Source organism: Thalassophryne amazonica, chromosome 4 (genome assembly GCF_902500255.1).
Source record: "Thalassophryne amazonica chromosome 4, fThaAma1.1, whole genome shotgun sequence".
NCBI classification, from domain to species: Eukaryota; Metazoa; Chordata; class Actinopteri; order Batrachoidiformes; family Batrachoididae; genus Thalassophryne; species Thalassophryne amazonica.
In genome coordinates this window covers 101444661-101467436 of record NC_047106.1, presented here as the reverse complement: position 1 = coordinate 101467436, position 22776 = coordinate 101444661, and the positions used below count along the sequence as shown (strand labels likewise).

Here is a 22776-nt window from a genome sequence, read left to right as displayed (position 1 = left end):
TAAAGCAATTCAGCTCAGTAAAGAAGGTAACACAGAGTACATTAAGAAAAAATGGGAAATTGAGGGCAATCTGAATATTTCAACTGAAAGTTGGGAAAAGACTTGTCATCTTCAGTGGAAGACCACAGGATCTAATACATGGCGAGAGTTTGGATGGAAGAGTATTACGAGGTTCTTTACCACACCTGTTCAAAAAAGACAGAGGGAGAGGGGATTCATGTTGGAGGCTGTGTGGCTCGTCTGGGGCCAACCATTATCACATTTTTTAGGATTGCAGTATTCTCAAACCATACTGGTCACAGATTTGTAATCATGTAAATTATGTTTTTGGCTATAAAGTGTTGTTTACATTTGAATGCTTATATTTGGGAGATGTAAATGTTCAGAATTGGAGAAGGAATGAAACAAAATTATTGGCAATCCTATTAATAGCAAGTAAAAAAGCCATCACAAGAAAATGGTTGTAGGCAGACCTCCCCTGGAAGAATGGATAGATAGAAATAGTCCACGATATCTACGAGATGGAAAAACTATCCTCCATCATTCGGAACCAAAGAAACTCTTTCTACAAAACATGGTCAAAGTGGACAGAATATGTGAAATATACAAGATCGGACATTATCTGAACAATTTTTTTTTATCAATGAATACTGATCATTTATTTTCTGACCAAATGTAACAGCACTTTTCCCCATTGTTTATAGTTTCTTTTCTGTTTTTCCCTCTGTTTTCGTATATCTGAAAATTTAAAAATAAAAATTACAAAAAAAAAAATCAATAAATAAAAGCAAACTCATGCTTTAAAGGCCCCAGTCCTTGGAATGACAGGAAGGCTGAAGAAACAATTAATATTCCCACTATGTTACTGTTCTTGGGTGTTTTCACACCTGTACCTTTTAGTCCAGTTAAAATGGGCTCTGGTTTGTTTTCCACTTGGTGTGATTAAAACTAGTTAAAATGAGCTGATCCAGCAATAACTGATATTGGCATCTCCTCTGGCTCTTGAAGCAGCTGCTATGATACAAACCCCAGGGAACAGTCTGCTCAAATGTAGTTTTTCCTCAGACACTTTAATTCACTTAGATACAGTGAGGAAAATAAGTATTTGAACACCCTGCGATTTTGCAAGTTCTCCCACTTAGAAATCATGGAGGGGTCTGAAATTTTCACCTTAGGTGCATGTCCACTGTGAGAGAGATACTCCAAAAAAAAAAAAAATAATCCGGAAATCACAATGTATGATTTTTTAATAATTTATTTGCATGTTACTGCTGCAAATAAGTATTTCAACACCTGCCAATCAGCAAAAATTCTGGCCCTCAAAGACCTGTTAGTCCGCCTCTAAAAAGTCCACCTCCACTCCACTTATTATTCCAAATTAGAGGTCGTTAGCTGCATAAAGACACCTGTCCACCCCACAAAATCAGTAAGAGTCCAACTACTAACATGGCTAAGACCAAAGAGCTGTCAAAAAGACACCAGAGACAAAATTGTAGACCTCCACAAGGCTGGAAAGGGCTATGGGGCAATTGCCAAGCAGCTTGGTGAAAAAAGATCAACTGTTGGAGCAATTATTAAAAAATGGAAGAAGCTAAACATGACTGTCAATCTCCCTCGGACTGGGGCTCCACGCAAGATCCCACCTCGTGGCGTATCAATGAGCCTAAGAAAGGTGAGGAATCAGCCCAGAACTGCACGGGAGGCGCTGGTCAATGACCTGAAGAGAGCTGGCACCACTGTTTCCAAGGTTACTGTGGGTAATACACTAAGACGTCATGGGTTAAAATCATGCATGGCATGGAAGGTTCCCCTGCTTAAATCAGCAGACGTCCAGGCCCGCCTTAAGTTTGCCCATGACCATTTGGATGATCCAGAGGAGTCATGGGAGAAAGTTATGTGGTCAGATGAGACCAAAATAGAACTTTTTGGTCTTAATTCCATTCGCCGTGTTTGGAGGAAGAAGAATGCTGAGTACCACCCCAAAAACACTGTCCCTACTGTGAAGCATGGGGGAGGAAGCATCATGCTTTGGGGTGTTTTACTGCACATGGGACAGGACGACTGCACTGTATTAAGGAGAGGATGATCGGGGCCATGGATTGCAAGATTTTGAGGAACAACCTCCTTCCCTCAGATAGAGCATTGAAGATGGGTCATGGATGGGTCTTCCAACATGACAATGACCCGAAGCACACAGCCAGGATAACCAAGGAGTGGCTCTGTAAGAAGCATATCAAGGTTCTGGAGTGGCCTAGCCAGTCTCCAGACCTAAACCCAATAGAAAATCTTTGGAGGGAGCTGAAACTCCGTGTTTCTCAGCAACAGCCCAGTAACCTGGCTGATTTAGAGAAGATCTGTGTGGAGGAATGGGCCAAAATCCCTACTGCAGTGTGTGCAAACCTGGTGAAAAACTACAGGAAACGTTTGACCTCTGTAATTGCAAACAAAGGCTACTGTACCAAATATTAACATTGATTTTCACAGGTGTTGAAATACGTATTTGCAGCAGTAACACAAACAAATTATTAAAAAAAAAAAAAAATCATACATTGTGATTTCCAGATTTTTTTTAGATTATGTCTCTCACAGTGGACATGCACCTTAAGCGTGGTTCACACGACAAGATTTTAAAATTATCTTTAGGTTTCCAAAACCTGAGAGACCACACACGTGAAGATAAAAAAATCATAGCTGTAACAGGTTTGGTCGTACAGTGTGTGGTGTTCAGCCACACGGTAAGGACAACACTACCATACACGAACAGATTTCACACACGAACATTCACAGCTCAGACAGGAAATCTCACAAAATCTCTCGAGATTAAACGTGACTTCAGAGTAAACAAACAGAGGTACCTTGTGGACTATTTAAAACAGAGGGAAAAAACGATACAAAAAGAAAAAGAAAAGGCGTTCTTTAAAGGAGTGGAGACAGCGTGACCACTGGACTTTCTGGTAAGTCAGAACAGCTGTTTTGATTTTATTTTCCACTCTGTGCGTCCATCACCTCGCTTTCTGATTGGCTACGCGTCACATTCAGCAGGATGCGTGCTTGTTTGTGGTCGGAGGACACAACACACGCTGCGATATCAGGCCAAAAAAATCCAACATGTTGAATATCCCAGATATGCGATCGGAGCGCTCCTGACGTCCTTCTGAGCAGATCAGAGCGCTCTTACACCACACACGGGAGGAATATCTGATAAGATTATCTTTAGCGTCATCACGATTGTCGGGGCGTCCTTAAGATTGTCGGAAGGGGAAGATCGGGTCCGATATCGGCCTAATTATCCTGCCGTGTGAACCCGGCTTAAGATGAAAATTTCAGACCCCTCCATGATTTCTAAGTGGGAGAACTTAGAAACAAAATCACAGGGTGTTCAAATACTTATTTTCCTCACTGTATATTGATGTGGTAAAGCAAACAAAACTAAAATAAATTTTCAACAGGGTAATATTTTAGTCCTTGGTTTAGACCACAGAAATGCCTTCACACAACAGCATTTGTATGAATCATACCTTTCCCACAATGTCCCGATGTCCATGGCTGGAAGCCAGGTGCAGAGGCGTGTCATCACCACGGTTCATGACGTTGATGCGCGCCCCTCTCATGATGAGCATGTCCACCACACTGGAGCGACCCTCCCTGCATGCCCAGTGGAGAGGGCTGAAACCGTGGTCATCTCTATGTGAAACGAGGAGTATCCATCAGCACAGGTTCATATAACACAGAATACAATGGAGTTAAAACTGAAAATTATGAACAATAAGCAAGTCTTATAAGGCCCTGAAGCAAATCAGAGATGAAAAAGCTTTACCCGCAACCTCAGCAATACATATATACACACATATATATATATATACATATATATACACATATATATATTGTTATGTGTCGACGCGGGTTGAGGAGCGTACCTGCGTCTGACGGAACCCAGCGCTAAAATAACCAGAAAGCGGTTCCAATAAAAACAATTTATTGTGTCACCCTCTGGTGCTAAACAAAGTGCAGAAACTAAAACAGCGTCATTCTGGTGGAGTGAAGGCTGGCACGCTCTCCAGCGCCCAAAAAGGATCGAAGCCCGGCGCTTCTGGACTCACTGTTACCGCCAAACACCCCCCAGGTGGACACGACAAACCGACTCTCTGCGAAGGATAGAAGAGGTGAGGTAAGTCAGCAGTTACAACCAATATCCTTCAAAAGACACACACCATCAGCAACACATTCAGGTCTGTATTTTTAAACTTTATGCAAATGAGCAGCTTCTCACAACAGGTGGAGGATCAGTTGTCCGCACGCCACAGCAGTGAGAAGCGAGCTGCACAATTCTCATCACAATTCAAATATACTGCGTAACAAAATACCAAGTTACTATCAACAAGTAGTCAAACAGTTAATCACCTCTGATGTGTGCTGACAGCATGTGTCCCTCACCCTTCATGCTTCACAGGCACGATTGTCAAACCCAGGCGCGGTCCTCAGCGTCTCCCAAACGAACATCACAAGGTCGAGTTCCCGGCAATTCTGCTTGAATCACACATGGCTTAAATGCAGAACGCCATCTCATTATCTGCTTCAGCTGAAAGTCTTTAAGGCTGCACGTGAGCACCATTCACAGGTGCTACACATAATGTTGATGAGGGTGAAGGACTCTTCTGCCAGCACCTTCTCCACAGACAAATCAGTTTTCATACCACCTGGAGAGCAAAGAAAAGAAAAGAAAACCAAAATGTCCAGCCACACCCCCCCAACACACAACATATACATATATACACATATGCATATACACATATACATATACATATACATACACACACACACTGAACAAAAATATAAATGCAACACTTTTGTTTTTGCTTCCATTTTTGATGAGCTGAACTCAAAGATCTAAAACATTTTCTACATACACAAAATCTATTTCTCTCAAATATTGTTAACAAATCTGTGCTAGTGAGCAATTCTCCTTTGCCAAGATAATCCATCCCACCTCACAGCTGTGACATATCAAGATGCTGATTAGACAGCATGATTATTGCACAGGTGTGCCTTCAGCTGGCCACAATAAAAGGCCACTCTGAAATGTGCAGTTTTGCTTTATTGGGGGTGAGGGGTGTCAGAAAACCAGTCAGTATCTGGTGTGCCTCACACAGTGCAGCACATTTCCTTTGCATATAGTTGACCAGCAGCCAGACACCATCAAATGTGAGTATCTTCCCACTCAAGTCTGTTATGACAACAAATTGCAGTCAGGTCAAGACCCCGATGAGGACAACAAGCATGCAGATGAGCTTCCCTGAGATGGTTTTTGATAGTTTGTGCAGAACTTCTTAGGTTCTGCAAACCGATTGTTGCAGCAGCTGTCCGGGTGGCTGGTCTCGAACAATTTTGGAGTTGAACATGCTGGATGTGGAGGTCCCAGTATGGTGCAATTACACGTGGTCTGTGGTTGCGAGGCCAGTTGGATGTACTGCCTGATTCTCTGAAACACTTTTGGAGATGGCTTATGGTAGAGAAATGAACATTCAATTCACAAGCAACAGCTTGGTGGATGTTCCTGCAGTCAACATGCCAACTGCATGCTCCCTCAAAACTTGTGACATCTTCAGCATTGTGTTGTGTGATAAAACTTAACATTTTACAGGGCCTTTTATTGTGCCAGCCTAAGGCACACCTGTGCAATAATCATGTTGTCTAATCAGCATCTTGATATGCCACACCTGTGAGGTGGGATGGATTATCTCAGCAAAGGAGAAGTGCTCACTAACACAGATTTGTGAACAATATTTGAGAGAAACGGGTCTTTTGTGTTACAGAAAATGTTTTAGATGTTTGAGTTCAGTGCATGAAAAACAGGAGCAAAAACAAAAGTGTTTTGTGTTTATATGCGTGTGTGTGTGTATATATATATATATATATATATATATATATATATATATATATATATATATATATATATATATATATATATATATATATATATACACACACACACACACACACACACACACACACGAGGTCTGTCCGAAAAGTAATGGACCTTTTTATTTTTTTTCAAAAACCATATGGATTTGAATCACGTGTGATTGCATCAGCTAAGCTTGAACCTTTGTGCGCATGCGTGAGTTTTTTCACACCTGTCGGTTGCGTCATTCGCCTGTGAGCAGGCTTTGCGTGAGCAGTGGTCCACCCCTCTCGTCGGATTTTATTGCGAATAAATGTCTGAACGATTTGGAGCTTTGCTGCATCAATTTTTTCCAGAAACTGTGAGAGACCTCCAGGTGGTAACCATTCGGAAAATTCAAATGGCTTTGAGGGACGATTTTATGGGGATTACACAGATTAAGGAGCGCTCCAGCTGGTTTAAAGACCGCCCACAGCTGCTGAGAGCGCGCCGCGCTCCGAGCGCCGATCGACAGGCTGAAACAACCAGATCATTTCCAACGTGAAGGCTTTGTTGATCCGGGACGTCGTCTGACTTACACAAAAATGGCAGGAGACGTGGACATCAGTAAATTTTCGGCACATTCCACTGTTACAGGAGTTTTTTTTATGGAAAGAAAAGCGGACGGACGCGCACCGTGCCGCTCATGGCGCGGGACAAAACCACCTCCGTGTTGGTCTCACAGGACGGCTTTGAGATGGCTTTCAGACGGCTGTCGGTGGGTTTTCAGTCATGTGACTAACCGAGAAATAGTGGATGAGCCTGGACATGCCAGAACATGTCCTGTGAGGCTTCATCACGGCATTACTTTGCGCCATGCGGTTCCACCGCGACGCGCGGAATTCCTCCGCACGTCTGTCTCAATGTGCCGAAAAAGTGCTAATGTCCACGTCTTCCGCAATTCCTGTGCTAGTCAGAGGACGTCCCGGATAAAACACAGCGTCCAGTTTGGAAATGAACGGCACATTCCACTGTTACAGGAGTTTTTCTCATGCAAAAAAAACACCTCCATGTTGAAAACCATTCGGAAGATTCAGTCGGCTTTCGATGGCTTTTCAGTCGAGTGAGTATCAGAGAAATTGTGTAACAGCTGGACATGCCACAACATGTCCTGTAAGACTTCCAACACGGAAGTCTTTTTTTTGTTGCGCGCCATGAGCGGCTCCGTGCCGACGCGCGAAATCCTCCGTTCGTCTTTCATTACAAAATCTCTTGTAACAGTGGAATGTGCCACAAAAGTGCTATGTCCAGCTCTCTTGCCATTTCTGTGGTAGTCACACGATGTCCCGGATCAACACAGCGTTCAGTTTAGAAATGATCTGGTCGTTCCAGCCTGTCGATGGCCGCTCAGTGCGCCACGCGCCATCCGCCGCTGTGAGCCGTCTTTAAAAAGGTTTTAACACTCCGTAATCCGTGTGACACCGACAGAATCTTCACCGAAAGCCATCTGAATCTTTCGAATGGTTTCCAACTGGCTGTCTCTAACAGTTTCTGAAAAAAAATTTCATGGAGCAAAGCGGCAGTCGCGCTGCCATTTCCCTGACAATAAAAATCCGACAAGGGGGTGGACCAGTGCTCACTCAAAGCCTGCCCACAGGCGAATGACACAACCAACAGGCGTGAAAAAACTCACGCATGCGCACAAAGGTTCAAGCTTGGCTGATGCAATCATAAGTGATTCAAATCCATATAGTTTTTGAAAAAAAATAAAAAGGTCCGTTACTTTTCGGACAGACCTCGTATATATATATATATATATATATATATATATATATATATATATATATAAATTGTGTAGCATCAGATCTAACAGCAGGTGTGGTGGCCAAGGGTTAGTGCACTTGTTTCCAGTGCAGACTGTTCAAATCCCACCCCTGCCCATTCTCCAATATGGAGTTGGGTGAAGAAGGGCATCCGGGGAAAAGCTTGTGCCAAATCAACTTACAGATCCACTGTGGTTCTGCTGTTGCAATGAGTGAAAAACAAGAGAAACGCTGAAGTAAAATTTATGAGCATCAAATTTAAAGCTTTGTGAAGCTTATGTTTTCTGTCAAATGCTGAGCAGACACCAATTTGGGGAAAACACAGTCACTGAGTGTTAAATGGACCATCTGCATCAGATGCTCAAAGCGCTTTACAATTATGCCTCACATTCACCCCGATGTCAGGGTGCTGCCATACAAGGCGCTCGGGAGCAATAGGGGATTAAAGGCCTTGCCCAAGGGCCCTTAGTGATTTTCCAGTCAGGCGGGGATTGGAACCCATGATCTTCTGGACTCAAGCCCAACACCTTAACCACTAGACCATCACCTCCCCTTTTGTATCACCAGTTATCCATCTTGATGATGAAGTGGCATAGAGGAGGATTTTCTTAAAAAGAAGACCTGAAAGTTTAGCTACAAATTGCCAGAAGGTACATCTGAGATGCAAGCCTGGATTTGATCTGTTTTGGTGAAAGAAAATCCTTCTCTGCTCTACTCCACTATGAAGCTAAGCGTAGTGATGCAAAATGCAAAGCTTGCACTGTGCACAATTTTTCCAATCACAGACACATAAGCCTGTAACTTCTTCTATGTTGTGTGGGTGTCTTGGTGGCTTTCCTCACTCTTCTACTTCTTGCACAGTCACTCAGTTTTTGAGTACTGTCTACTCCATGCAGATTTACCATAAAGTGCCATACTGTTTGTATTTCTTTGTAATTAATGTAAATAAAGTCCAAGACATATTCAGTGGCAGCTTAACCATCAGAGAGCCTCGTCCACAACTACCACAAAAGACTGCAAGCTGTCACTGATGTTAAAGGGGGCAATACACAGTATTAAGAACAGGGGTATGTAAAGTTTGGATGAGGGTCAGTTGGGTAGTTCTCTTGTCATTTTGATTTAAAAAGAGGAAGCTGTTTGACAATAAATGGCTTCACCCAACCACTAACCATGAGTGAAAAAAAAGTTTTTGTGTTGTCATTCATATTCTCTTAAAAATGGCCAAAAAAGCAAAAATTCAACACTAAGTCTGGGTTGCACCTCAAAAATATCAGTTTTACATAATTTGGTATTTTGTGAAAAAACAAAATCTAAGCACAAATAGGCGTGGCCTACCTCAGGAGATTCACACTGAGCCACTGAATGTATACATATAAGGCACTTGAATGTGCGATGTACAATTTGGGAGTTGTACACCAAAGGGCATATGTCCTGCTATAGTGCCCCCTATGGCCGGATTTGTCTCACTTTTTGGGATCTGAGTTGGTTGCAGGGTTTTGTACAAGTTTTGAAAATGGTACCTCTCCAGTCTGTACATTCTACGCTGCAGTATTGCATTTTGGGGGAGGGGAGATAATAATAAAATGAAAACAAAATACCGTTTCCAGCCTCGCTGGACTGGAAACAGCATTACAGCATGGCTTTGAACCCAAAAATAAAAAAAGATGAAAGTCAGAGTGAGACAATTTGTCTCCAGCAGTCGTCACTTCTCATTTTCTCAGTGAGACCAACAACATGTAAGTCAGTTGTCTCATGAAAAAGAAATGAACACATAGCGAGGACAGAGTGACACAGTAGAAAATCAGTAGGTCAGTATTCAGTCAAGTCCTTATATGGGCCAACCATGGGGTCAACAAGTCTTCCTACTGTAGTGATGCACACACAAACAGCTGCTTTGCGGCATGATGTCATTCTTCCTTTCTTCAGCTCTCATTTTCTGTTGCTGCTCTGCCCTCTCCACCTCTGAAGTGTCCTCCATCATTGTCTACAATAAAGCAGCTGCTGACAACATTTCCAATTTCCATAGTATTTCCAGGATTTACTATTTGTACAAAGATGCAGCATTGTCCTCCACTCTGGAAATGTTACTGAAGCCGACAATAAAGGCCCTACTCCTTCTTCTCATGTACTTGGTCTAAAATTCTAAGTACGCAGATGGCATAACTATTCAATCTGAGAACTGAGAGAGCAGTGTTTCCCCTTCCATTAACAGTGCAGCAGATAGACAAAATTATTGTGCATTTTGTGACTAAAGCATGAAATTTGGCACACATATTCTAAATTAACTAACACTTATTTTCAGATGTGGAGGCATCCTGGAGCTGACCTCTCATGACCTACAGGGGTCAAAATTTAAAAATGTTACAATCATATTGAAAAGTATATCACATTATTTGTCTGATCATAACAATCCCAAAAAGGTACAGTTTAGACAATTTTTGACTAAATGTTATGGAGTTACAGGGTAAAAAGAGCAAAAACGATGACGGTCAGTTTCAATTTGTACAGGGGTCAAAAGTTAAAGTTGCATCAATTTTGGCAATAAAGAGATTTCAATTTATTTTAATTTATATAGCACGAAATCACAACAAGGTTTCCTCAAGGCGCTTCACACAAGTAAGGTCTAACCCTACCAACCCCCAAAGCAACAGTGGTAAGGAAAATCACCCTCTGAGGAAGAAACCTCAAGCAGACCAGACTCAAAGGGGTGACCCTCTGCCCATGCTACTGACACAAATTACAAAACAATTCACAAAATAAAGCAGATATAAAATACTATACTAACTGTGAAAAAATTATGCTTCTACTAAATGCTCTGTTTTCTTCCAATTCTAATTTGTGGCAATAAAAATTCACACCCGATGAACAAAATATCATTCCATCAAACATACACTTGACATACTATGAAACATGCAAGTTGACAAAGTTTCCTGTAAACAGCCTTAATACAATTTCTGACTTCGAGACTAGTTCCATGTAAACAATCTAGTATTCATCATCACTTGAATCACTCCCTGAACCAAGCAGTCGGTTGATGCAGCTTTCAGGATCACAACCACATGTATCTGAGCATACTAGATTTTCTCTTCTGTAGAGACGGCACCTTGTGGAACATTCAGACAGAATGACATTCTGGGAGTGCAAGTACAGCTGCTGGGGCAGTTTCAGAAGTCACTAGAACAGGTGTGAACTCTCCAGTGGAACTGCGCTTCCATACATGTCCAACTGGTTAAGACTGGTGGAAACTCATTATTTGAAAAGTTATGTTTTCACCTTTTAAAGTGATGTACACATTAGCACTTCACATTATGCAGCAAACTTCTAGGAAATCGTCACACTTCTGAGCCTCAAAGGTAGACTTGCCATAAAATCAAAATACGTAAATTGTCAGAAGTATTCCTTCATGGTTATACCACACGTGGATTTCTGTATGTAAACATCTTTGTGAAGGCAAATCAAGTTCAAAACTAACCAGTGTATTAGTAGGGGTGTCAGAAAAAAATCGATTCACGTCCGAATCGCGATTCTTATTTATTACGATTCTGAATCGATCCAAAATGTCCAAGAATCGATTTTTTAAAAGCATTTTTTAAACATAATCTTGCTTATTCGCTGCGTGTACTGTTTGTCAGGCAACGGCTTCCGTACTACAGCGTCCCCGCGAGGGGGGTGGTCCGGCGTGCTGGTGACAAGCCACAGCCTGTGAGCAGGGCTGGACCACTGCTCACAGGCGAATGACGCAACCGTCAGGCGTGAAAAAACTCACGCATGCGCACGAAGGTTCAAGCTTGGCTGATGCAAGCACACATGATTCAAATCCATATAGTTTTGCAAAAAATAAAAAGGTCGGATAGTTTTCCAACAGACCTCGTATAACTTACTTAGTTTTGAAAATTTTATAAAATTTAAAAATGCTTGTTTAATATATATAACTTTACAGGGGTCGGCTCCTCCACCTCTTGTAAATAATATTAAATATAGAACAATTGGTCAGAGGGTCACCAGGGCTATGAGTAGAGAGGACTGTGAAGTGTCTCTGCGAAAAACAGCTTTTGCACAAAATGTTCTGTCCTACAAAGGCAGTGTCCAATGGAACGCTTTGCCAACTACAGTGAGAGAGGCCCCAAGCTTTAAAGCTTTCAAAAGTCACTTAAAGGAGTGGCTCAAATCAAATAAAAAATGTGAGCATTATGAACTCAATTGTAGAAACTAAGAAGAACTTTAGGGAATGTGCAATGCACTACAGCAATTTATAAGTTATTGTTCTTAAAGCTATGGTTTTTAAAATATATAAATGCATGAAATTAGACTTGCAATTTTAATTAAGGTATTCCAATTGAATTGTACATGTATTTATTTATTTATTTTTTTTTAACTGTGTGCCCTCCTTTGACTGAGTTTGTTTAAGATAACCTTCATGCTCAGATCATGTCACTGTCCTTCTGTTTCCTGTCTTTTGTCTAGTTTGTGTCTTGTTGTTGTAGTAGTTAGTGACCCCTATGTAATGTAGTCTGTTGTTGTATTGTAAGCTCCTGTGATGTTTGTGTGTTTTTACTGTAAATTGTTTAATTTTTATAGTCTGCCAGGGACTACAGATGGAAATTAGCCAATGGCTATAATCTGACATATTTACACTTTATGTGTTCATTAATATGTGTTGCCCCTTTTAAATAAATAAATGAATCACAACTTAAACAGACTTTTCAGTTTTGCAAATGGCTTTTTTAACAAATGAAAAAAATGACATTTTACAAAAGCATATTTATTTATAAACACCAACACACAAGTTACATTAACTTGTGTTGGTTTTTACACAGAATGAATGAGTCAACCAATCAGTGTGAGTGGAGGCTCAGTTTACCCATAATCCATTTGGGCATCTGTGTGTTAATGTTCAAAACTTGAAGCCTCTTACACGTTTGTCTCCTTTGTGTTGGGAAAAGAGGAATCCCATGAAGCTTCAGCTGAGGGTTCCATATGAAGCTCATGAATTTTGCAGGCAAATGTGTCGGTGGGAGAAAATGTAAATATGAGTAAACAACTTAAGTGACAGTTCAAGATGTGAGAAAGGACCAGTCAAAATTCTATCAAATTTTCTCTAAAACTCAAGCAACAGTATGGTAAGAAGTTTAAGTAAAACTGCAAACCTTTTTATTATTTAGAGGCACCAGCATTTACAAAAAACCTCATTTGGCGTGAAAATGTTCCCTGCATTTGGACTCCTTGAAACATGTTCAAATGTAGACCAAGACAGATGTTGCTGTTACTGGATTGATTTACTGCGTTTAGAACTGTGTACGTGGCTGACTAAAGGTCGTACATAAACTCCCTTGGTTAGGTTTTGGAAATATATATATATATATATATATATATATATATATATATATATATATATATATATATATATATATATATATATATATATATATATATATATATTTTAACCCTAAGTTTTGGTTTTTGTTGTTGTTTTGTTTGTTTTTTTTTAAGAAGTAGGTCACAAATGTTACTACATATTATTAAACTGTAAACTTAATATTACCAAAAGCAGCAGAAAACTGTGCAGCAAAGTGCAATAATTGTTGTGCAATAAAGTTGAAGAAACCTGAAGACTCATAAAAGGTTTCAAAATGCACCACGTTGACAGCACTGAACAGTTTTACAAATAAATTAAGGAAATTTTCATCTTCACAATTGTCACTTCATGGCATTCAGTCAGTTTGGTTTCATTTGAATCGGTTCATCATAGCGTAAAGTCGTCAGATGTGTAAAATGAATGCATTGTTGGATGACATGACTTTCCACACTATAAATGACTGATTAGAAACCTGCAGAAGAGAATCTTTAGCGTATGGGGGGGGGGGGGGGGTGTACATACTGTAACTGTGCAACATACTGTATATTCATTATGGCTGGCCTTTTGGGGGGGCTGGGGGGCTGGCGTGTTCACCTTAAAGCGTGGCCAGACTGGCTGATTAAATGCAAAGACTGAATCTAAATATTTATTATTATATTAAAACAAACACATGAACCCCATGATTGCTTATATATTAATAATCTAATGATTATTATATACAATTTTAGAGAAAGAGACAAAAAGAACCTGAATAGAAACAACAGAAAACATATAATATCAACTAACATAAATAAATAAATACATACAGAAATATATGTTTCCTGTGAACACCTAGTGACTCTCACACCTCCATTTCATCCCTGTCTTATTTAAGTTTAATGACTGTTTCGGTCAAACCATATTTTCAATGTGTTAATTTCTTCAGTGATTTCCTCCAGAACTATCTGCCAAACTAGAAAACTGCTGCATCTTTGTAAGAGCAGAATACTACTGGAATGAATTTGAATAAGGAAAGTTGTATTTTTTTTTCTCACCTAAATGGATTCAGCACTCACTCCAGTTTATCGTCTGGAATAGTCCCAGATTGCATTTCAGAGCTTCTAGAATTCAAACATTTTCCTGCAGGTGGTGTTGGGGGGTAATTTTGGGTTTGAGCTTTTTTTGTTTTTCACCACTTTCATCCCTGAATACGAGTTGTGAGTCACTTATGTGTGGATTAAAGTTACTAACTGGGACTCCTGTCTTGTTGCGAGAAAGAAACGAGAATCATCCTCCGTTCTGTTCACACATCTCCAAATGTTGCGCGGCTCTCTGACAAGTCAAGATAGAATGATAGAATTCAGTCTGAATAACTTCAAAGCGAAACAAAGTTTTGTTTATTTTTATTTATATCCAGAGATCAAGGATACAGTGACTAATTTCATATTTATTTACTTTAAGACTCAAGGAAATACATAGAAAACCTGTAAAGCCTACTTTTAGTACAAAATTCACGAGGTATCAATAAGGGAATCGATAAGGAATCGGATCGATAAGCAGAATCGATAATGGCATCGATAGATAAAACCTTATCAATACCCATCCCTAATCACAATATTATCAATTATCATGATACTTTCCTAGGCAATATATCATCCAGCAAAAATTGTTATAGTGACAAGCTAAAATTTTGAAAATAATCACACAGAACAAATGTTCACAGTCATATGACATTTCCTCCTGGATGCAAACAGGTGCTGCACCCAAGTGAATCAATACAAACTCTGTGCTGGAGGGGGTTTGTGCTCAGCCTGGTAATACGGACCTCTGACATACCACAAGGCATTAAAAAAAAATAAAATCTGACAGCAACACATATATTTGTAAAACTAGACATCAATTCAAGATCATGATATGTAGAGTGCACAAGAGTATGCAAAGTCATGCGATTATGGCTGTTGCCTTTTTCTGATATTGTATTATACATTCACCAAATTAATTTGCTACTCTTAAATGAGAGACAACAGAATCTTCATTTGTGCCAACAGAATGGGGATTTATTCCACACTATTTGGATTTATGAAGTAAGTCTTCGGAGCTTTTCTATGCCCAGTACATGAAACAATGCTTATCAGGCAGCCAGAAAGTCTTTCTGGCAAAGCTTTAGGAGTACGAGATGAAGAAAACTGCACAGCATTTATCCACTCATGCTGGATCAATCTCACTGTGGAGGATGCAGCCTGCTTGGTAATTTCACTGTCCAGCAAGTGTCCTTTTTTCCTGGCATCAATTGAATTACCACAAATAGAGTCTACAAATAGAGTTACCTAATGCCTGGTTCACACGGCAAGATATTTATGCTGATATCGTACCGGATCTTCCCCTTCCGACAATCTTAAGGATGCACCGACTATTGTGATGACGCTAAGGATCATCTGATCAGATATTCCCGCCGTGTGTGGTGTGTTAAGAGCGCTCTGATCTGCTTGGAAGGATGTTAGGAACGCCCCGACCGCAAATCGAGGATATTCAACAACTGGAATGTCTTGGCCTGATATTGCAGTGTGTGTGGTGTCCCCTGACCACAAACGAGCACGCAACCTGCTGATTGTGACATGTAGCCAATCAGAAAGTGAGGTGACAGACGCACGGAGCAAAATCTAAATTCAAAAGGGCTGTTATGGCTTACCTGAAAGTCCAGTGGTCGCGCTGTCTACCCATGACTTTAAAGAATGCCTTTTTCTTTTTCTATCGTTATTTTTTTCCTCTGTTGTAAATGGTCCACAAACTAACTCCGTTTGTTTACTCTGAAGTCACGTTTAATCTTGAGAGATTCTGCGAGATTTCCCGTCTGATCTGGGAATGTTCATGTGTGAAATATATTCATGTGTGGTGTGTTGTCTTTACCGTGTGGCTGAACACCACACACACTGTAGGACCAAACCTGCTAAATCTATGATTTTTTTTTTTAATCCCCACGTGTGTGGTCTCTCAGGTTTTGGAAACCTAAAGCTAATTTTAAAATCTTGCCGTGTGAACGAGGCTTAATGAAACAATCCTTGGAAATAATGGTGGAGAGACTGTGAGATTAATTCACCACCTACTCTTCTCTTTGGTTTCTGTGTGGGTTTCTATTCAGGAGCAAAAGTTTTTGACAGATGTATTTTCCCTTGAAACAAGCCACATCTAAAAGCATTAACGTGTCAGGTTTGTCATGCTTACACCTCCTTATGGGTTGCACCGGCAGTTTATTTCAGGCACTTCCAAGTGCTCAGAGAGCCCCAGTGTGCACCCTGTACGTCTCTATACCAACATCAGGTCATATAACATGATGCAGGTGTCTGAAAATGTGTTTACAAAAATACCACACCACTGAAACAGACCACCCACACATCAGATAACACGAGTTATCATGTTACCTCAAATCTATGTGCACCATCAACATAAAAATGAGCATGGATAAATTGTCTTCACGCTACAGACAACAAGGGTGGCAGTGCTTTTACTTTCTAGGAATGTTTGTCATTTTATCACTTTATGACACATTCGGGGCACTACTCTACAATCATGTAGAAATCATGCCGAACGTCTGGTGCTAGAAAAAAAAAAAGCCAACATGGAAGTGCCAAAACTTGCAGTTCCTTGAATGGCCAATTGAGGTTGGCTCCAAAAGCATGTCACTCCCCATAGAAGCCATGATAACACGCCCAGCTTTGCAGCAGAAATGTTTTGCTATTGTTAACGGATGACCTAAGGAGTCTGTGCTGTTATATTTACAGAGTGAAATGTAAGTATTATTTAATTTGTATGTTGTCTCCAATTAGCAGGTACCTCTAGCTTTGTGACAATAGATCTACTGACAGTGCAGCTGTTGGCAGTATGACTGTCATAAATTGTTATGCCTGCTCAAGCCATTCATTAAGAAAACCACTGCACAGGCCACAAAAATGTATTAATCAAACACCTGAACCAAAGTTGGTCTGTAAGCCTTTAGCTTGTTTGAAAACACCAAGAGGAGTGTTCAGAACTTCTTTTGTCCCACTCAGGTCATGGCAGTCTTCCACACATGCCACCTCTTTACCCTTTAAAAGGGTTGGATAGGAGTTAGATGGAGTACTGCTGGAAACCCTATAGGTAATCTTCATGGAAGGTTTAGCCAATATGCAAGTGCATCTAAAAAAAAATTGTAACACTATTTATGCAGTATCACAGGCATAAATCTCTCAGTCTGGTTGAACACACACAACCACAATCATGATTGTTGACCAGAAGGCAGTCACTGACACCCTCCACAAGTAGCATAAGTCAGAGGTGCTATCGACATGGAAATTTCATGTCAACAGTACCTTCAGAAATATATTTATTGAGGAAAAAATGGTGACGTGTTCAATACTGATTTTACCCATTTGCATTTAATCATTTGCCATCATCATCAACTAAATGAGCCTGACAGACAACTTCAGCTGTTTTTTGTTTGTTGTTTTTTTTTTTGTCATCTTTTAAATTTTGTTTTCAGGCAGTGCTCTATGGGCACAGACAGTGCCACAGACAGATCAACAAAAGGCCACACTGATGCAATAAATCGTACAAAAGGAGCTCCAACCAAGTACTTAGTACATAATTGAACACACGTTTCAGAAGTTCAACATTTAGTAAGAGATTGTTATGTTGGTATTTTGTTTATGTGTGTGCTGAATAAAACTTAGCCATTCATTCATTCAGTATTGTATTTTTTTTGGGAGAGAAATTGATCTTGTGAAATATGCTATTATTCTGAGTTTTTAGTACCTTCGCCAATGAAGTTGGACGAGGTTGTGTTTTCGTCCATTTATGTGTTTGTGAACAGCCTGGAGCCCACAATTTTTCATATATCGTTATGAAATTGTTACTGACAATTCACATCCTGATAGGTAAGAACTGATTAAATTTTCAAGGTCATAGGTGAAAGGTCAAAGCCAGGAAAAATCCCTATCTTTAACATTGAACGAATGCTCAAAAATTTATAACTGTCAAAAAAGATCAAATTTCTTTCATATTTCAGAGCATTATGTACAATGGCACCCTTTATCGACAAAGTTTGATCTGGCTCTGATCCAGATTACAGATTTTGTGGCCATTAAATTTAACACTGAAAACCCCATTTAATGTATATTTTATATTATATCTTAATCAAATATGCCCCAATCACTCTCATATTTGAAAGTGAGGCATAGACTGGCACTCACTATCATCTGACAAAGTTTGATCCAGACTGTGGATTTTGTGGACATTTGAATATAAAATTGGAAAGCCCATTTCATGTGCATTTTGCATTATATCTCAATCAAAAGTGCCTCAGTCACTCATTTTTCTCTTATGGATTTACCTAAACTACCAAAACTGGATGGAGGCTCCAATTTTATGCCTGTATGATTATCGTCCAATTATCAGTCGGAAACCAAGTGCCAAAAAGCAATGACAAATTGTGTATAGCAGAGATAACTAATGTTCTGTGAAAATGATCTGAAAAAGAAACTGAAAAATAATAATAAAAAAAAAGCTTGAAACATTTTAGCTCAAATGTAATGAGTCTAGACTACATAAAAAGTTCATTTTCTGAAATAACTGACCAAAAGAAAAAAAAAAAAAATTTCTTCTTTTGGTCATACTATTATTCATACTATTCATTCATACTATTCCTTTTATGCCCCCAGACACACAGATTTAGTTACCTTTATCTCCAGTGAATTATATGGCAGTTAGAATCCTACAGCAATACATGTCTCCATAACACTGTAAAGTCTACGTGGTTGAATTACTCATACACATTCAGGGCTTCTTTGAGAAGGCTATATACAGATAGCCATCAAAGCCATGATTACACGCAGGCAAGCCAATGAAAACTACATGTGAGAGTCAGCCCTCAGTTTCAGGATAAACAAGTAAAAGAGCCACTGTGACAGGACGACATTGGGGAAAGGCTTTATAATAAATTGAAATATTCATTAAAGAGGAAACTATTAGAGATTTCATGGTATATAAAAACAACTCCATTTCCACTTTGAACTTGGAGGGAATGTAGAGGGGAAATGAGTGGTGTTATCTAATGCCACTGGAGGACCGGAAATATTAGTGGAGGAGGGGGCGTGATGTGTACTGCTATAGCAGTCTGTGCATGCCTCTTCTGAAAAATTCATGACACCCCCTTCCCCAAACACACCCTCACAACTCTTTCAGGTCGACCCACTACAACAATCTCCTCCCCTCTTTCTCCGTTTTAGTAGGCTCCCTTCAGGTTTGCATGTTATTCCTTGTAAGGACAGTCAGCATTCTACTGGTACTAGTGTTTCCAGGGTCTTACATCAGCATAACCATGCTGACATCGATGAGTACATAGTGTACAAAGAGTATATAAATATAGTGAAGTCATTACAGTGACAAGTCCCCATGTTGTGATATTGTGTTTTTTTACTGGTCAAAGAAAAGAGTTGCCGTTTTCCTTCAGATATAATGAGATGTAAGATACCAAATTTAGTGTGTTTCACCCAAGGACAAAGGCATACAGTCAGAAAAAAAAAACTTTACATGCATTCATGTAAGGATGTTACGATCTGCAAGAGCTAAATGCACTTTGACAGGCTTACATCCATAGAGGAAATTGCACAGAAACTAAAAGAACACATAAGAAGTACAGTCACTTCAAGATAATACTTTTCTCTTATTTTTTCACACTAAAGATTACTGTATAAGGAGACAGTACAACAACAAAAAAGGTTTTAGCAATCCATTTGTATATTACAAATAGGGATGTTCCACCCAAGTGATTTTTCTTCTTTTTTTTTGCTTCTGTTCCTAATCATTTCATATTGAATTTCTGCTACAGAGTCTTGATTGGATACTTGCTATAATGCACCTACACAGGGCACACTGGAAGTACATAAAAGTCAAGGCACTGTATTTCCTTGACAATTATGGCTCTGCAATGCAGTACAATGAATGAATAAATTACCTGCAATCAAAAGTTGTATTTTAATCTTCACTGATTTTTTTTTAAACAAAATAAACTGATTTTTTTTTTCTCAATTCCACTTTGCACAGCATTGTAGCAGTACTCAATTCAAAGGGGCGTGATGAATATGGCACTTCACAATAGAACACAATGTAATGTTATTTAAATATGTGGTTAGAGGAAAAGGTAGAAGTAGATGCACTTGTCCAGTTAGTGGCTGCCAACTGCAAAAAGCTAACTAGAAAAACAGTAAATTTTCAACAGTAATAATGCATTTCAATCAGCCATGGGACTGCAACCAAAGTCAAATGGTTGTTTATGAAATGGACCACAGATGGTTCAGGGCAAGACTTGTGTTCAGTAAAGCCAACACCTTTGAGTCAATAATGCCTTAACTGAGCCAGGACATTCCTATTTCCATGTTGCCACTTTCTTACATAATATTCCTTTAAAAGCTGGAAAAAAAATGTACCAAAAAAATTACTTTCATGTCATGTATTCCTTTCTCTGTAATGCTATGAGGGATATTACAAGCCAAAACATCACACACACGCATACAAAATAGTCTATTGCAACATTATACAGTGAATCAACATAATGATTTACTCCATCTGTAACTCCCAATAAAGTGACATAAGACAAGAAGAACAAAATGGAACAACATGAGTATGCAGTGACTCACTGTAGTAACATAAGTGTGAGATTACAATGTTTAACAGAGCAATGTGATAGTCATTTGGTACCTATTTCATCTTAACTTCTTAGTTACATCAAGTCCTGTTTTTCTAAAAACTGCATATAAATTTAACTGGGTGTTTTTATCTGCTGGAAATGAAAGGCTTCAAGAAAGTAATCCATATTGTGTGCAGCATTTGATGGTGGTGACCAGAGCAGCTTCAGATTAGCATAAAATAGTGTAGCCAACCTGTAAATGTCAACCTATTCTAAAGAGCCCATAAGTGTTTTCCAGCCAGGAAGTTTCAAAGCCAGAAATAAAATATAGGAAACTACTAAAAGGAAGCTAATGGTGGATGCTTCCAGTTATTCAACTGTCATACAATTTTAAACAGCTCTGCTGTGACTTTATTGTCTACGAGACAGTGGGCCATGCAACACCATTATTTAGACATAGAGAAGAGAGTAGAGGTTGACTGATATGGATTTTTAAGGGCCCATAGCGATACAGATCATCTGCATGGTTTGGAGGCCAACGCAGATATTTTAGGCGATATTTGCCTGCAGCAAAAGGTGTCAAAATTTAGTATAACACACTCTTAACACAAATCTAGCTTTAAATTATATTGCAGCATATGTTTAATTGACAGAAACTTTCAATATGACCTTCAAACAAAAAACTGCAAGGAGCTACAAATAACATTATGAAGTTGAACAAATTAAATAAATAAATGCAGCAGACACAGCTCCAGTCTATCAACTACCTTCTTCTATGTCAGTCTGTGGGACAGCAGCCTTCAGCACTGACAGGCTAAACTTGTCATGTCTAACAAAATCATATAAACCAGAATGCAGTGATTCATATTTTAAGAGAGTGGTATAGGCTAACAGCCCCTCAGTGCCTGAAGTCAGAGGGCATTAGCTCAATATGATGGGCCCCTCTCACACATCAATGAGCCTTTGTGAACTGTGGTTCATGTTTCTGTTATGTGATGCACAGCATAAATAAGGTTAAAAACAATATTTGATGCACATAGCATTTCTTCTTCAAAACGTCTACTTAAAAAAAATTAATTTTCCTTCAACATTTTTGACTGGGACTTTTTTATTTTTATTTATTTATTTAAACAATATAACCCCTTTAATAATTGTCTTAACTGAGCAAGAGCTGAACCTGGACTGATTTTTATTGTCCAGTCTGTTTTTTTTAAAGGATAACCTGGATGAAAAACTTTCTGAATCATAGTTTTTCCACACTTTCATGTTTCATAAACATGAAGCTGTGTACTGAAGATGACTGTTAAAAAGGTAAAACATTTGCATGCACCTCATTACATGCACACTGGCTGTGCTGCACGAATAAAATTTGTACCTGTGCAAGAATAATTAAAACAGGAATGCATGATCATGTCAAATCATTGCTGAACTGCTGATTTGTTGACACAAACTCTGAACAGAACATGTGACCTGTTCTCATCTTGTAGATGCATATTTCTTCTTAATCACACAGGTTTGGCTGAATTGTGCACACATGTATGCTCCAAAACAACACGCTGCACAACTCATGCTAACATGAAAATAGTGGTAGAGACGATCCTACAACATAGCTTCTATTTTTACATGTTGTAGGGATCATCTTTCACTCAAGACCAAAATCAAATGAACTGTCGTAGTATTGATGTAGAGTGCAAAAAATCATCACGCGCTAACCAGCTATGTAATGTTGTTGTACGAGGGAAGAACTTTTCAGGCGTCCCTTGTACGTGGTCAGCTAAAAACAAAAAGAAAATGATATCACCATTCAAAAGCTGAAAATGTCATTAGAAGTATCCAGTAGCACAGAGAGGATCCCTGTGGAGGGAAACGTCTAAGTTGGCATTGCAAAACTTAAAAACACTGTCCTCTCATGGTGTTGCTCTCCCTAGTGATGATAATTCCAATACTCTCCCTTCACCGTTTTCCTTCATTTTTCAGTCATGTGAAGGGAAAGAGTGAAGTCATAAGATGAAGGGACAGTATTGGAATTGAGCTTGCAAGTCCAGTGGTGATGAGTGGCTGTGTCTTATTGAACAAG

The 22776-nt window shown here is 39.4% G+C and overlaps 1 protein-coding gene across 1 annotated transcript in view; it reads right to left on the bottom strand.

The window, feature by feature from the left end:
• LOC117508571 (integrin-linked protein kinase) overlaps positions 1-22776 on the bottom strand; it is a 71302-nt gene that overhangs the window by 28938 nt on the left and 19588 nt on the right. The window contains exon 3 of the mRNA XM_034168361.1: positions 3519-3684. Within this exon, the coding sequence (XP_034024252.1) occupies positions 3519-3684 (166 nt within the window). The remainder of the gene's footprint in view (positions 1-3518; positions 3685-22776) is intronic.